Raw genomic sequence first — 17862 nt, forward strand, 5'->3', positions numbered from 1 at the left:
AATAATTAAACATAAAAATAAAGTCTGACTATTTTTGTCAAATGAGCACATATAATTTTCAGTTATATTATTGCATAAGTCCATTGGCTGTCAAGGATTTTTTTCCTTCATGCGATAAACTGGATAAAGTGGTAAAAGCATAATGAATGGGTTTTCATCAAAAATTAAAAACTTTTTCTCCTATAAGGATATGCATTTATCTGAGGAATGGTTTAATAGAGAACTAAAAATTAATGCAATGAAAATTTTACTGAGTAAATAATATTTAAGTGTACAATTTCCTATCAAATAAAATAGCCGTTGTGATCACAGGCGTGAGACACAATTATGAGAAGTTTACACTGATTTTTTTTAAAAAAGCACTTCCAGTCAGATTTGACCATATGGGGCAAAATAAAAATTATTCAATGAATGGCCCACTCATTTAATACATAACAAATTGATTAGTGTTGAATCATTGCTGTCAGTGTAAAATTTCACAATTTCTATTGTGCTAACAGAGCCTAATGCCACTTGGACAAAGCCGGCACCACAGTCAGGATCATGTTCTTTGACTTTTCCAGTGCCTTTACACAATTCAGTCTCATGGGCTGGGGAAAAGGCTCAAGGCTTTGAATCTTGATTCTCCCATAGTCTCCTGGATCATGGACCTACCTAACCAATAGACAGCAGTTTGTGAGGCTGAGGAACTACTGTATGTATCAGAAATGGTAGTATGTTATACTACTGCACCTCAGGGAACTGACCTGTCTCCCTGCTTGTTTACCCTCTGCACAACAGACTTCCAGTACAATACCAGCACTTGCCATTTACAGAAATGTTCAGATGAATCGTTCATCATGAGCTGCATTAATAATGTAGATGAGTCAGCGAAGAGGAATGTCATGGAGGACTTTGTCTTGAGGTGCAAGGACAACAACCTGCAATTCAACATCAGCAAGACATAAGAACTGGTGGTGGACTTCTGATGAGCGAAGAAGCCTCTGAGACCTGTCACCATTCAGGGGGAGAACGTGGAAGTGGTGCTGATCTACAAGTACCTGGGGGTTCAGATAAATGGCAGATTAGACTGGTCTGTCAACACAGTGCCACTGTACAAGAAGGGCCAATGCAGACTGTACTTGCTAAGGAGACAGAGGTCTTATAAAGTGTGCAGTAAGCTGCTGGAAATGTTCTACCAGTCCATAGTAACCAGTGTGATTTTGTGCAATGCAGAATCTGGTTAAGAAATCTCAGTGCAAAAGAAGCAAAATGCCTTAACAAATCTATCAATAACACTTGCTCCATTACAGGGCAAACCTTGGACACACTGGAAGCAGTTGTGGAAAAGAGGATGATGGCGAAATTTGATGCCATCATGAAAAATCCCCTCCATCTCCTCCAGGAGGCACTCTCTTGGAGCACTTTTAGCCACAGGTTCATTCCACCACAGTGTGCTAAGAAGTGCCTCTGGGGTCTTTTCTGCCCACTGCTATTAAGCAATTCAATGCTTCCTCCTTATGTTCTTCCTAATTTTATCTATCTATCTATCTATCTATCTATCTATCTATCTATCTATCTATCTATCTATCTATCTATCTATCTATCTATCTATCTATCTATCTATCTATCTATCTATCTATCTATCTGTCTGTCAATTAGATTTGGTTTCTGTCCTGTGCATCTGTACTCTTATTTTTTATGTTTCTGCTGCTGTATGCATTTGAATATCCCCATAGGATTAATAAAGTTTATCTAATCTAATATTACTCCAAACTGGATAGTATAATATCAACACTTTTGTAATACTGTAATTAAATATCTAACACATCTACGTGTAATTATGTTTGAGTTGTGGTATATAAATAGTAATGTACAACAACATTAAATAATTTTGAACCAATTCAGTATCATGTACGCAGCACTGGCCGTAAAGTAGGAAACAACACCAGACAGACTGACAGTCGATGGCATGGCCCGCTTGGGGATGTTGAGGAGTGAAAACTCCATAATGATGTGGGATTCAAAACTCTGGACCCCAGACCTTTGAAGTAGCAGCACTATCCACAGCTCTATCATGCCATGTAAATGATGCAACTTACTTTGACTTTAATACTTGTATGAGCTAATTGTAGCACTGCCTGATATGCAAATAAAATGTCTTATTTTCCACTGGAACTGTCTGTTAAAATTTCATTAAGACACTTTAGCATATTATTAACATGTTATTTTTTTTTTTTTAAACCATATAATCACCAAACTAATAAAGGATTTACCAGGTGAATTTATAGGGACTAAAACACCTCAGTTTAATTTTAACATAACAAAATAAAACAAGTCCCGAGGAATATATTTAATGTATTCATTTAATTTACATAAAATTCTAAAATATCCTTAAATAAAGCATTACATTAGAAACACATTCTTGCAGGAAATTGCCATTTTAGTGAGCAACCAAAATGTGGACTATTTAGGAAAGTGTATTTTATTCACACTGTCAAATAACACTTGATCAAGAAATCATGTATAAAGTATGAAAAATCAAAATTCTACAGAATATCACTAGCATTTTATGTGGCTAAATTGCTATGTAACTTTACAGAAACACAGTAGTGCAAAAGTAGACGCTGTCCATAAATAAAATCATATCTGTGCTGAAATCATAGGACATATTGCAAAACAATGTGGGAAAGGTTACTATCAACAAAATTAAAGAAATAGAGTTGCTAGTCAACCACTACTAATCAAGTGCAGTACACTAACTAGATATCCTTATCTCTTTGTATGTGTAAGGTTAAGTGTGTGTGGTTAGAGAGATTTTTGAGCTAAATCTTCAGAGGTGAGATCCCAGAAAATTCAAAGAATAATTTGCTTCTTTTTTGACATATAAATCAGCATATTCTGGATGTTAATATTTAAGAAAATATTTATTTCTTACAGGAGTGAGACTATGACTACAAGACTGTACTTTTTGAAATAAATTAATATGAAAGTTGGCTCCACAGAAAAACTAAAATATAACATTATGGATCTGGGATTTTGTCGGACATGCATTTTGAACATTACTTTCTTTTAAAGAAATTATGCTTTGAAGCAATTAAATATTTGGAACAAATCAGAGGGAATGGAAACAAAGAATGATGAAAAAGTTAAAACATAAAATAATTATGCTAACAAGTGGCCAAAATGTTCTTACATGGGGTTGCTAAGTTCACTCTTTGTACTATAACATGCCACAGACGGACTGTGAACCTTATTGAAAGAAACAATGCATTTTCTCTGAAAATGTGAAAACTTTCATTGTAGGGAATAAATTATTTTAAAGAAAACTAAAGTTGATTCCTAGAGAGTATCTTTGGCTTTCTTTTCTACAGAAAACTATTTTTTCCAGTAAAAACATTTTAGCATTTTTCCATCTACAAGATCAAGTTCAATTTTATTGTCATGTGTACACAGTACACAATTTACATCATACAATTAAATTTATACTTGTCTGTCTCCTCAAAACACTTGATAATACTACAATGGTAACAAAACACACACATACAAAAAATCTAAAAAATGTATGTTTGGAAAAATCCACACATGCATTTGAAATATTTTTAAAAGCTATTTTTCCTAATATTGCTGTATATACAGTGGTGTGAAAAACTATTTGCCCCCTTCCTGATTTCTTATTCTTTTGCATGTTTGTCACACAAAATGTTTCTGATCATCAAACACATTTAACCATTAGTCAAATATAACACAAGTAAACACAAAATGCAGTTTGTAAATGGTGGTTTTTATTATTTAGGGAGAAAAAAAAATCCAAACCTACATGGCCCTGTGTGAAAAAGTAATTGCCCCCTGAACCTAATAACTGGTTGGGCCACCCTTAGCAGCAATAACTGCAATCAAGCATTTGCGATAACTTGCAATGAGTCTTTTACAGCGCTCTGGAGGAATTTTGGCCCACTCATCTTTGCAAAATTGTTGTAATTCAGCTTTATTTGAGGGTTTTCTAGCATGAATCGCCTTTTTAAGGTCATGCCATAGCATCTCAATTGGATTCAGGTCAGGACTTTGACTAGGCCACTCCAAAGTCTTCATTTTTCCATTCAGAGGTGGATTTGCTGGTGTGTTTTGGGTCATTGTCCTGTTGCAGCACCCAAGATCGCTTCAGCTTGAGTTGACGAACAGATGGCCGGACATTCTCCTTCAGGATTTTTTGGTAGACAGTAGAATTCATGGTTCCATCTATCACAGCAAGCCTTCCAGGTCCTGAAGCAGCAAAACAACCCCAGACCATCACACTACCACCACCATATTTTACTGTTGGTATGATGTTCTTTTTCTGAAATGCTGTGTTCCTTTTACGCCAGATGTAACGGGACATTTGCCTTCCAAAAAGTTCAACTTTTGTCTCATCAGTCCACAAGGTATTTTCCCAAAAGTCTTGGCAATCATTGAGATGTTTCTTAGCAAAATTGAGACGAGCCCTAATGTTCTTTTTGCTTAACAGTGGTTTGCGTCTTGGACATCTGCCATGCAGGTCGTTTTTGCCCAGTCTCTTTCTTATGGTGGAGTCGTGAACACTGACCTTAATTGAGGCAAGTGAGGCCTGCAGTTCTTTAGACGTTGTCCTGGGGTCTTTTGTGACCTCTCGGATGAGTCGTCTCTGCGCTCTTGGGGTAATTTTGGTCGGCCGGCCACTCCTGGGAAGGTTCACCACTGTTCCATGTTTTTGCCATTTGTGGATAATGGCTCTCACTGTGGTTCGCTGGAGTCCCAAAGCTTTAGAAATGGCTTTATAACCTTTACCAGACTGATAGATCTCAATTACTTCTGTTCTCATTTGTTCCTGAATTTCTTTGGATCTTGGCATGATGTCTAGCTTTTGAGGTGCTTTTGGTCTACTTCTCTGTGTCAGGCAGCTCCTATTTAAGTGATTTCTTGATTGAAACAGATGTGGCAGTAATCAGGCCTGGGGGTGGCTACGGAAATTGAACTCAGGTGTGATACACCACAGTTAGGTTATTTTTTAACAAGGGGGCAATTACTTTTTCACACAGGGCCATGTAGGTTTGGATTTTTTTTCTCCCTAAATAATAAAAACCACCATTTAAAAACTGCATTTTGTGTTTACTTGTGTTATATTTGACTAATGGTTAAATGTGTTTGATGATCAGAAACATTTTGTGTGACAAACATGCAAAAGAATAAGAAATCAGGAAGGGGGCAAATAGTTTTTCACACCACTGTATGAGTATTTTTGTTTTGTCCTTTTTTATTCAACAAAGGCCCATCTTTTTCACAAATCCATTACAGGTAGTGTTTAAATTTTCTAAGCCTAATATGCACAGGGTTTTTTGAATTCTGGTAAATGTCTCCCTTTTGATCTTATTCAAATTACGTAATTTGCAATGTAAGCCTGAAAGGTTTGATAGCAGTCATCTAATTGTTTTTAATTAAACATGATAATTTATGTAGCCTTACAGTATATTCTGCAAATCTTATAAATCATAAATGGTAAAATTACTTGCTCTTCAGAAATTTGGGAGTAGTGAAGAAATATAGTGTTATGCTCCTCTCTGCCACATCAGCACAGTTGGAGGAAAGAACAGTTTGTGCATAAAAGATGCAAACTGATCTTGTATTTTGTGTCCTGTGCTGTTGTTGAGCCACCATAACATCAGTTTCATATTATGGTTTTAATTTTGGTCACACAAAACTTCATAATACAAATACAGCATTATACATGGATCTTAGTGAGGATTTAAAAATGGCTGTAAATACACAAGAAGATATCAGTTTAAAATATCTTGACTAGAGCTGCTGATTAACTGTACAGACTACATCTCTGTTGTTGGTCATTAGCACTAAAACATAAGTAATATGATAGTTCTAATTTGTTACTAACCCTCACCTATTCTGTTTCTCTTCTCGGTACTCAAATGTGGCGCTTGGTGCCACTGCCCACCTGCCAAGTTACAGGGTTGCAGGAATCGTCGGGTAGAGGGGTCCTTTCATCGGATTGGCTGGCCAAGTGCTGCCTCAGCTGTGGAATGGCCAATAGGGGGGTGCAGCTTGATGGCTGTGGTCTCCAGGACTCTAAACAAATCCAAATCATATTATTATGTGATATAATGTTCTGTTTAATTCTGCTCTGTACTTATACTGTAAATACAAATATTTATATTAATATTTTTATTTTACTATTCTATTGAGGATTACTTGTGTTTTGTTCTGTGTATTGTATTGTATTGACCCCCTTCTTTTTGACACCCACTGCACGCCCAACCTACCTGGAAAGGAGTCTCTCCTTGAACTGCCTTTCCCATGGTTTCTTCCATTTTTTCCCTACTAAGGTTTTTTTTGGAAGTTTTTCCTTATCCTCTTAGAGAGTCAAGGCTGGGGGTCTGTCAAAGGGCAGGGCCTGTTAAAGCCCATTGCAGCACGTCTTGTGTGATTTTGGGCTATACAAAAATAAATTGTATTGTATTGTATTGTATATGAATCATTTTGACAGCCGCAAGTTTTGAGATCAGTTTTTACAATCTACTTAGAGATCTTGTATTTCTAATACAGTAATCCCTCCTCCATCGCGGGGGTTGCGTTCCAGAGCCACCCGCGAAATAAGAAAATCCGTGAAGTAGAAACCATATGTTTATATGGTTATTTTTATATTGTCATGCTTGGGTCACAGATTTGCGCAGAAACACAGGAGGTTGTAGAGAGACAGGAACGTTATTCAAACACTGCAAACAAACATTTATCTCTTTTTCAAAAGTTTAAACTGTGCTCCATGACAAGACAGAGATGACAGTTCTGTCTCACAATTAAAAGAATGCAAACATATCTTCCTCTTCAAAGGAGTGTGTGTCAGGAGCAGAGACTGTCATAAAGACAGAGAAAGCAAACAAATCAATAGTGCTGTTTGGCTTTTAAGTATGCGAAGCACAACGGCACAAAGCTGTTGAAGGCGGCAGCTCACACCCCCTCCGTCAGGAGCAGGGAGAGAGAGAGAGAGAGAGAGAGAGAGAGAAAAACAAACATGCAAAAATCAATACGTGCCCTTCGAGCTTTTAAGTATGCGAAGCACCGTGCAGCATGTCGCTTCACTAAGCAGCTGCACAAAAGGTAGCAACATAAAGATAATCTTTCAGCATTTTTAGACGAGCGTCCGTATCGTCTAGGTGTGCGAACAGCCCCCCTGCTCACACCCCCTACGTCAGGATCAGAGAAAGCGCAAGAGAGAGAAAGAAAAGTAAGTTGGGTAGCTTCTCAGCCATCTGCCAATAGCGTCCCTTGTATGAAATCAACTGGGCAAACCAACTGAGGAAGCATGTACCAGAAATTAAAAGACCCATTGTCCTCAGAAATCCGCGAACCAGCAAAAAATCCACGATGTATATTTAAATATGCTTACATATAAAATCCGCGATAAGAGTGAAGGGATCACTGTATTTGTAGTATGTTCTGAAATGAGTAAACTTTCTACAGCATTTGAATGACTGGTTCATTTATTCTGTTAATTTCATGCTTGAACACATGTGGTTAAACTTTTTTATGCCAGTTACAGTTCATATTAAAATGTAATTCTTTGCTTAAAATAACAGATTAAGAGCTATGATCTAAAAAAATGTTTTGCCTAGACCTCTTCCATGTCTGACATTTGGTCACCATGTGCTATTGTCAAATGATCGATTTTGTTAAGTTTTGCTTTCAAGTGTGAATTAATTAATTAATTGCTACATTTTTCAACAATCATCTGCTATGATTATCATCAAATTGGCAGGCTAACAGCTTTTTAAAGGAGTAATTAGTGGAAGCTATGGCAAAGCTAACCAGACTCTCTGTGAAGTTTTTTTGATTGCAGTTTCCAAATCCACTTTAAAAAGCTGTATATGTTGTGTTCCTAAATGTGTGTCAACTCATTGGGCACTCATTTTTTGTGGTGAGCACAGTATTTGCAGCTGATTTAGGTCGTTGTAAACAAGCAAAGATGATGCACACAAAATGATCTTGGGAAGGGTCGCTCTTTCAGAGGAAAGTCCTAAATAAACTTCAAGTTAGAAACAAAGAGTTTAAATGCCAACCATTGTGATTCATTGTGTTCTTTAATTCAGATTTCACTGTAAAATTATTTGTATTGTTAAGTGTTTGCAGTAATAAATTAATTTAATATAGTATACTTTCCTATTTTATAGGTCTACTGGGTTGTTTATTCTGATTGATAACTTGTGGCCTCCTTTGGTACCCCTTAAGGTTCATGGAAACAGTCCATATCCTCAAGATGCGAGCATGACTTCTTCACAGTACTTGTATAAGGTACAGAATTTTACTTAAGTTAATGTAGAGAACAATCATGGATCCATATTCCACGTATGCTGTAGTACTCCTTCCTCCTTCCATGGTTTAAACCTCTGCACTAATAACATATAGGTCCCTTATTTCTTCCCTTGTCTGTTCAGGAAAATGTCCTGCAGTTGACTCAAAGACCTTTATCTTCTTTCTTTACTATGAATTAAAAAGTAACATGTTTAAATACCTTTGGCTTTTTTGTACAATAGAAAAGACTTTCATTTGACAGTTCATGATGTATACTGCGTGGAGTTTGTGCAAATTGCTTTATGAAGAAAGTAATCCAGTTAGGCTTCATTTAAGCAAATTCTTTGTGGAAATGCTTTTAAAACATTTCTTCAGCTACTTCAAATGTCAATTTGCTCTTGTTTACTTGTTTCACCATACTGTATGCTGGGTGTTTTGCTGAAAAGAAAGCTAATACCAAACCTTCATGGCAGCAAATTGTAAATTGCTCACGCAGGCAGGGTAAAGTTATTTTCTTATAGCAGGATATCTTCCACTCCATGACACACTGCCAGTTATTTTTGACCATTTTCATTTTTTATAGATGGGGTCACATAATTGTCTACAGACACTAAAAATGTAGGCCTACTAGTGTTTTTCCTTATACCCAAAACTAAACGAAATTTGTTGTTAATGCAAAAATAATCATTTTGTTAACTAAAACTAAAATAAAATGAAAAAGTATCTGAAACCTAGAACTAAACTAAAACAGGTAAATAAAACTGAAAACAACACTAATTTTTGTTATTTTAATTTTGATTTTCATTACTCTTGTCTTTGTGCATAATGTATATGCAAGTGTGCAGTTGCTGGTATATTTATTAAATATTATTTAAAACTGCACAGTCATAAATAGGGTTTGGAAGATTTGTGCGCATGACCAAAAATCCCTCGCTGCTTTTGTCTGAATCTGTGGAATTCATTGGCATTTTAATCGATCATTTAGCTTTGCCTGCTAGAATTAAAAGCAAATTGCAAAGCCTTATCACTTGTCAATGACTTATCTGTGGATCTGATTGGCCATAATTAACCATTGGTGACTGACAAAAGTCCCGCTGATAGTAAGTGGCAGGTAACTTTCACTGAACTTAAGTGAAAAGGCACTTAAATTAAATCATGCCACTCATTACTTTGGAAAATAAAGCTAAAAAGTTTGAAAATTAGAGCTATGGAGGATTTGTAAAAGTTGACGTGTCACCTCCAAACTTCAGATTCAGTCAGTATTTAGACTGGAAACAAATGTTATCTTTATATGCCAAAGAAGGTAGAACTTTCAGCCATTTAACCTTGCTTCCCATAGATATTGCTTGTTTATTGACTGAACCCTTGCAGTGACAAATTAACTGAGCCGATGCTACCCATACACGTTTAGTTTCAATCAGGTTATTAGTAATAATGTTTTAATATGGACTGTGTCGCAGAGCACATCTCTGTCACATTATCATGATGAACTACTCTATTTGAAATGCTTCATGGAAAAGGATAGACTATAATAGTGCAAAGTTTTTAACAGGGGATCTTCGTCTGAGTGTTTACTTTAAGGCAGCACAGAGGTCTAGCAAACAAATAGCCATTAAATAGTCAATGTCCATCCAATGTATGGCTGTAAAACTGATAATGAAATTCATTAAAGTCTTGTTTGTTTATGTTCCTAGTAAGTGTACAGAAATGGTGTTGTTTGTTCATGGCTTTTATTTTCCTGCTTGTTTCTTAAGCAAAGTCAAAATTTTGACTTTCAGATATTTATTAATGTTTCATATTACTTTGTATCCTGTATTATTAATGTCATCTTTATTTTTATTTACTGTATGTTATATTCCTTTGACTATTTGTGAAGAGTTTTGAGCAATTCAAAATGTGCCATAAATATAAAATGTATTATTGTTATTATTACACAGCACCACAAGACCTGGATTGGTTGCTAGCTTGCTCAGTGTCTGTATGGAGTTTGCATATTCTCCCCTCTCAATTGCCAATTTTTTTTTGTTAAATTGCATCCTCCCAGTTTAGGCTCACAAGGAGCTACCCAGGTATTATATGCTGCTTATTAGGTATATTAGGTATAACTGAGATGTTGTTATATCAGATGTTCAGTATTTAATGGTATTAAATGGTATGCTTGTAGAAATGCAGTATATACATGGAAATATTTTCTTCTCTGTTTATGCTGTTATTGTTATTAACATAGTTCAAGGAGTGACTTTGATGGTGTTTCAGAAAATAAGCAAAGTAATAATTCTCTGGAAAAAATACACTTTCAATGTTTCAAAATTGGTAGATGACATATAGTCTGCATCAGGAAATATCAAAAATAAATTTAAAATAAGAATATGTTTATAGTGATCTTACTCCCTCGGAAAGGGAATCTCAAAAATAACAGAAAAAAGCACTTTTGAAATTAAATAACCATTTGCTTAAACTTGCTGTAGGTTAAGGTATTACTGTAATGTATCAGTAAACAGTATGCAGCATATTTTGAAGGTAGAAAAATATTGATTTTACAAAACTTGGCTGTTAAAAAATAATGAAATGTTTTGTTTAAGATATACAGGTAATTTTCAGTAGAACATAAGGTAACTTTCCTTTTTTTCAGCAAAGGTATTTTACTTTCACCATTTACAGTATTTTTACCATTAAATTTACTGACTTTTTTTACAGTGTAACAAATGACATCACAGGACATTTGTTATTTTAATTTGCCAACTATTAAAAACATTTCTGGTGAGTAATCGAAAACTAATAAAATTTAACAAAAACTAAAATTGCTGAAAGACTAAAACTAAATAAAAACAAAACAAAAAATGAAAATTAGAAAATGTCTGAAAAACTAAAACTAAGTAAAAGCTAAAAAAATAAATAAATACTAAAATAGAAAATGGTAAAAAAAACTTAAACTGAATAAAAATAAAGTAAAAAAAAAAAAAAAAAAACTATAACTACAAAATATTTTAAAACTAAAAAAATCACTGCCATGTACTTTCGTTTCCAAGTGGTTGTCTCTAGAAGAAGTATACAGTTGCTCATGAACGGCACTTTTGAACAAACTAACTTTCACCACAATAGCAAAGTACCAGCAGTATCAGTCTACTTATGAATTAGTGCAATAGAGTCCCTATTATTGGTAAGTGTGGAAACAGAGAAGTTGCTGGGGTGATTCTGTATTCATGCAGTAAATGCTTACCAACCGCAAAACAGAACAGAGAGGTAGCATACAGTACTCCTCAAGGATACTATTCTGGTGTCCCTGGAGAAAACATATGGCTGACCTTGACCCTAAGATTTTTTTTCTGGGCTTCCCAGGAAGTGACTCCAAATGGAGTTCAAAGCTGCCTCTCAAGCAAATGACGATTGAATCTGAGGTCTCTAAAGGAGAAATGGTGTTGAAGGCTCTGCTTGTGGGAGAAAGAAGAGACAGGTTTGAGAGTGGAAAATAAGAGATCAAAATGAAGGAAATGAGAGCTTTCTGTGGTTTTTATTGTGTTCAAGTGTTGGAACCACTTCACCAAGTATTCAGAAATTTAAACCTATTGAGGAAGCAGGGTTTTGGTTAATTTTTACTTTATAAGAGCCCTACCTTTCCATATATTCACCTCTGCCTTAAGTTTATTTTTGTGCAGTTTATATATTGTGAACTTTTTTTGTTTACTTTTTGCTTATACCGTATTGTAATGGGTGTATAAGATAGTGCCCACTAAGGGATATTTCCTGGGGTAGCAAATGCATTGTTATTCTTTGTATAGTGGTGTAATTAATGACACATTTAGTAAAAAAAAAAAAAATACCAATGTTACCATGAACCCAGAATGTACTCCCCACTGTAAGACCTCTAATTGTTTCACATTGCAATTTTTAAAGCTCCTGACAAAACAAAGGTACACAATTTATACTAGCAATATAACAGTAGTTATTAATTGATAATGTGCATATGTTAAAAAGTAAAACGTCAATATTTATGTATAAATGATGTGAAGTTTTAAAGAGAAACTTCAAATTAGTCATGTGTAGGTGAAATTTCAGAAAGTTTTTTATTGTATTGAAAATGATACCAATGTAATATTGGCTGGCAGTGTTTGACATGGTAACACTACTGTTAGGGTTTGGCATGATACTTTTTCTTATATTCAGTAAAAATGAAATATGAAGAACTTTAAATTCATTTTCTGTATGTGCAACTTTATTTTTATGTTTCTGCCAGGATAATACAACCCTCTCAGCCCCCTGTTTCTGCTATATACTTTCTACATGCAGAGTGGATGATGCTGTGAAAGTGTTAAAGGACACAGTCTCAGATTTGTATCTGCCACCAGTAATACATCGGCTCAGAGAAATTCTCGAGGTACTAGCCAAGCTACTTCTATTAGAAACTAGGACAGGGTTATGCAGAGCATTATCAGTGTTTAAATTATTAATGTTAAACATTGTGTATACATATTCAGTTGTCACATGTCATTACTTGTGAGCCATCTAAAAACTAAAGAACTATAATGGAAAACTGACACTTATCATATAGCTGAAAATATTATATTTTTAGCATTTTAATGATATTGCTGCAAGTGTAGTCCTTTTTTCTGCATTTTCCAAGGAAATGTTTTAGTATGTCTGTGTTATTCACTATAGATAATAATGAACTGTCTTAGCCTTTTCTATGGTGAACAAGAGGACTGCCATTATTTAACAGGAATAAATGTACTGTTTTGAATTTTAAAAATGTACATTGGTTTTGTATTTTTTCACATTTATAGAAATATTGCTTATTTGTGTCTCTTTTAGAATGACTTTGGAAACAGAGTTTGCAGTTTCAGTGCATTTGTTATGTACAGTAGGTTACAGGTAAGAGAAATTTGTGATGCGTTCTCTTGAAATATCAAATGAAAACTAGATTAATTAGAGAACAAACATGTTAATGCAGAGCAATTTGAACTACACACAACTTTCTGTTCCTAAATGTCCATAGCTCATGCAATATGTCAGAATGGTTTGGAATGCTACTGTGTTTAATAATGATGTTAAATTTACTGTGAAGGAAGGTACAGTATTTTGTGGAACAGATTGTAGCCACATTCATGTTTCATAAACAAGAGTTGGTCCAGATCTTACACACATTTTTTGATTGGAGTGCCATTTTTATGCTAGAATGAAAAGAAGATGAAGGCAAGGAGACAGGGCTTGGTTGATATCATGAATTCCCAAGTTGGTGATGGGGCTATTTGGCGGGGGGCAAAAGTAAAGAACTGGTAGACTATTATGCACCTCTCGATTTCTTCCTCTGTCTTTTATGCCATGCCTCTAAAGAAACAGGCTGTATTCTTTTGCATGTGCGCTAACATTTGAGGGGTAACTGAGACTTTATTTTCAATTAAGTATTACTGACTCTCTTGTAAATAACTAAATTATATTTATGTGATTTCTTAATTTCTGTTTTGATCTGAGAGAGCACAAAAGATGCTACTGTTAATTTTGGTAGGCTTTGGAGTTTTGTCTTAATGATATTGCATACTAATTAACATGCTTCGATTAAATTGTTGCAATGTGCAACTCTACTATACAGTATTTAAACTAAGTTGTATTGTGAACTTGTAAATGTCTATCAAATGTCTGAGGTGTAAATAATCAGAAGAAAAAATTGGAAAGTAAACAGTTATACAAATTTTAAATGAAAAAGACTTGTGTTTCAATCTTAAGTTATCATCAATTACTATCTAGATGATTTAGTTGTGCGTGTATCAAACTATAATGTTTGTCACTGCAGTTACAACTGTAGACATCAGGTCATTTTTATCTTTCCATACGTAATACTCTTATTCCTCCCAGTATATCTGTTTACAGTACTGTTTGCAGTGTGCAAATGTGCTCAATTTACAATCCCATTACAAGCTTTCTGTTTTCATCTACTATCACAAAGTGTGATATTTTCCTTTTCTTAGTGCTGTATGCAGGATTACTTAATCACTCACAGAGTATTACCCAACACAATTCCGGGCTCAAATAGAGGTATTTATTTGCCAACCATTAATTTCCAATAATTATTAGACAATAGATCAATACCAGAGGACAATACACAATTGATTTCTTCCGTCCTTACTTCCTCCAAATGAGTGTCGCCCGCTGCTAACTCCCTGATGTAAGGCCACAGGTTTCTTTTGAATTAGACCTGGGAACTCTTTCTGGTACTGCACACAAGTCATCCGGTGCACTTCTGGGTCATGCGGAAACCAGGGAAGTCCTCCCTGGACAGCACCCTCTGGCAACACCCAAAGACCCAGATAGGGCTGCATGTCTAAACTCCAATTCCAAGCATGACCTGCGGGTGTCCTGACTGGGTTCAGCCCTGAGGAGCACTTCCACCTGCCATGTCAGGGAACAACCTGCTCGCTGAATAAATTTGCTGTTTATCTTAAATAAACAAAAACTTTCAAACAAGCAAATTATCTTTAAATTCATAGTATCCTTCTGCTGAAAACATTATTATTACTTATCTCTGCTAAGGAAAAATATAATTGTATTAGCATTGCGGAAGTCTGAACACCAGCTTCTTCTGAGTTTCTGGTACCTCTATGTAACTTCAAAAACCTGCCTGTAGGAATAAAAGCTAACTGCTCATCCATCTAACTGTTAAACTTGACTGACCAAGAAAGACGCAATGTATAATTTTTCAATCTCACACAATCTTTTATCTCTTAAGTTTTTTTCTGTAAAATGCACAGAGAAATAAGCACATGGGAAGCAAACGGTTTGTATGATGCCCTTCTTGACATGACACTCTGGCTGCAGTTTAATTCTGCGTAAGGTTTGTTTTCTGTTGCACAGTCATAATGTACATTTCTATGGAGGTCTCTTTTTATGGTAGTCACTACTAATCAAACACTGTGATAATTAGAATATTACTAGAAGATTTCTTATCAACTTGTTATTGTTTCAGGGAAAAAACAGCATACATTTTTTTAAAATGTAATTCAAATTTAGAGTAGGAATACAAAAGAAAAAAGAACATAAAAGTGAATTTCAGCCTGCAAAATTAAAGTAAACACAGGTGTGTGCTAAAGTGGGGAATGAATATGATGCATACTTGATCATAGTTAGGAATGGGGAAGAATCAAGGGTTGAGTAGGTGAAAATGGTCAAAGGCGAGAGTGTTTTTGTGACAAAGAGACCCTTGTGAATGAAAAAGACGTGAAGTTAAATTAATTTTTAAAAAACAAGTTAAGTTTCTAGTTTCACACTTTATCTTCTGAAATGGCTATTTTTCGCACCCACTCTGGCTTTCCTTCCTTTCTTTTAGTCTTCTTGAGCTTTAGGTCTTCCAACTTCCTCATCCGTTTACATTCTCAACTTACATATGTAATGGTGGATCAGAATTTGAAATATTGCATTTTAAGCTGTTTTGAATTTTCAGAAGAGAATTTATTTACACCTAAAGGTATTTTGTTTCATCCAGAGTGACTTAAAATCACAAGCGCATAATATTGTTCACTTTTTTCTCAAAGTTAAACACTGCCAGAGTAAGTAAACTTTCTTAGTGATGAATAGTAGGACTTTGGTGAGAGCTGGTTCAGCATCCTGGCTTATACAGCTGGTTAGTCAGTACTTCACACTCTTCATATTCATCATGTAACTTGAAATATAGTTTTCAGATTTAAAAGACCTTACCAATAAATCACGACAATATAAATAATCACTCTGTTCCAGGAAACGTGAAGTGAATGAGACAGTGCCCCAGCTAGCTGCATCCACACAACTAAACATATGTTTGTTATATTTTACTTCTGTATACTTGGCTAATTCTTCCAAGTAAAATGGAATGAATTATTTGCTAAAACATACTTACTTTTGGTACTCCTGTTTGTGCATTTAATGTAAGCAAAGTTTATTAGGGGGCTTTAAGTGCTTTTTCATATCAGCTTATTTATTGCAGAAATTTTCAAATGACATTACATTTTATCAAATCATATAGTTCTAATTAAGCTGAAGATATCTATTAAAATTTTCTTGTCAATTGTTTATATTCACGATTCACACTTTATTCTTCCTCAGAATTGTTTGTTCTCATTTTTTCCAGGGACATCATATTGGTCAAATCAGGAAATGACTAAATAACTTCCAGATGTGAGGATGTTATAAAATACTACTCTTAACCAAAACCTGCTGCTGTTTGTCTTTTATTTGAGGTTAAGAATAGAAATTAGGCAGAATGAAAAAGAAATATTGATCTGATTGTCTTAAAGATCAGAGGTGTGTCTCTCGTGCATCTTGTATCATTCATAGACACTAACATAACTATGAGTGTAATAGAAGGTTTTTTTTTTTATTTTTGCGTTCTTTAATAAACAGAAGTAGTGTTCTCAATTCTGAGATCTCTTAACCTTGTTGAGCAATTTTTTAGAGTGAATGAAACTCAGCTATGTTGGCTATGTAAAGTCAGTTTCTGTTTGTAGAATGCTTTATTATTACTATTATTATTATTATTGATCTTGTTGCTGCAATTATTATCATTAAGAGAACAAAACACAAACATTAAAGCATAATTTAATCAAAGTTACACTCAGTACAATAATAAAGGATTTTTTTTTAAAAAATGAATTGCATCAAACTGAACACTCACCCCCCTTCTCCTACACATTTTAGAGATTTATATGACAAGAGAGCCTCATCTGATGTATTGCTTTACATACTGAAGGCAACAGAAAGGGTTTAGCTGAGACCCAGCATGCTTATTATAGAACAACACTAATGAATTCTTGCCAAACTATTAAAAAAATGAATTATTCTTTGCAAAGTATATTTTAGTTTTTCCAGTTGAAGATAGTATAAAAATTGTTTTCCCAACAAGTTATGAGAGGTGAGAATAGTATTCTTCCAGTTAAGCAAAATGAGTCTTTGTGCAAGCAATGTAGTGTAGGATTTCACAATTTTTTTTGTCAGTCATCCAGTCTGAGATGTATGCAGATATTTTAACACCAAAATTGTCTTAAGAGTGAAGCATTCCTGAAAAACGTGACGTAGTGAGACAGGCAATTGATGATGTCAATCACAGTTTGGATCTTGTCTAGAATACACTTCTCAATAGTTTTAAATGAGATATATGTGAGCGATACACAGTTTTTAGCTGAATTATGGTATGCTTTGCCTAGATTGTAGAAAAAATTATTTTATGACTGATTTCCATTCCTGCATTTTCTACTGAGAGATCCCTTTCCATCATTTCTCTAAAATCAGTTAGGGGAAAGTTCCTTGACATTTATTAAAATATTACCTGTATCTTCATCAAAAAAGTGTTACTTCAGGATAGATATTGATGGAAGATAAGGAAAGTTCATCAGGTTGTATTAGTTTACATTTCTAGATTTCAAATAATATTTTTAAAAAATAGTGCATTGTTAGAAAATCGTATTTATGATGTAATAGTTCAAAGGACGTATACACGTTATTTACATTGAAATCTCTAAAGGTTCAAAAACCTAGTGACTTCCATGTATTGAATACTCTATAGGATAATAAGGCTATACAGTATGATTATCATGCGTAGGGGCCACT

General features: G+C 34.6%; 1 protein-coding gene across 3 annotated transcripts in view; it reads left to right on the forward strand.

Annotated features, from left to right (window-relative positions):
* The window catches only part of spidr (scaffold protein involved in DNA repair), a 389881-nt gene that overhangs the window by 337899 nt on the left and 34120 nt on the right, over positions 1 to 17862 (forward strand). For all 3 annotated transcript variants that reach the window (XM_028803494.2, XM_051929096.1, XM_028803495.2), the window contains exons 12-14: positions 8172 to 8292; positions 12527 to 12667; positions 13102 to 13161. In XM_028803494.2, coding sequence (XP_028659327.1) covers positions 8172 to 8292; positions 12527 to 12667; positions 13102 to 13161 — 322 coding nt within the window. The remainder of the gene's footprint in view (positions 1 to 8171; positions 8293 to 12526; positions 12668 to 13101; positions 13162 to 17862) is intronic.

The sequence above is a fragment of the Erpetoichthys calabaricus genome, chromosome 6, assembly GCF_900747795.2.
Source record: "Erpetoichthys calabaricus chromosome 6, fErpCal1.3, whole genome shotgun sequence".
NCBI classification, from domain to species: domain Eukaryota; kingdom Metazoa; phylum Chordata; class Cladistia; order Polypteriformes; family Polypteridae; genus Erpetoichthys; species Erpetoichthys calabaricus.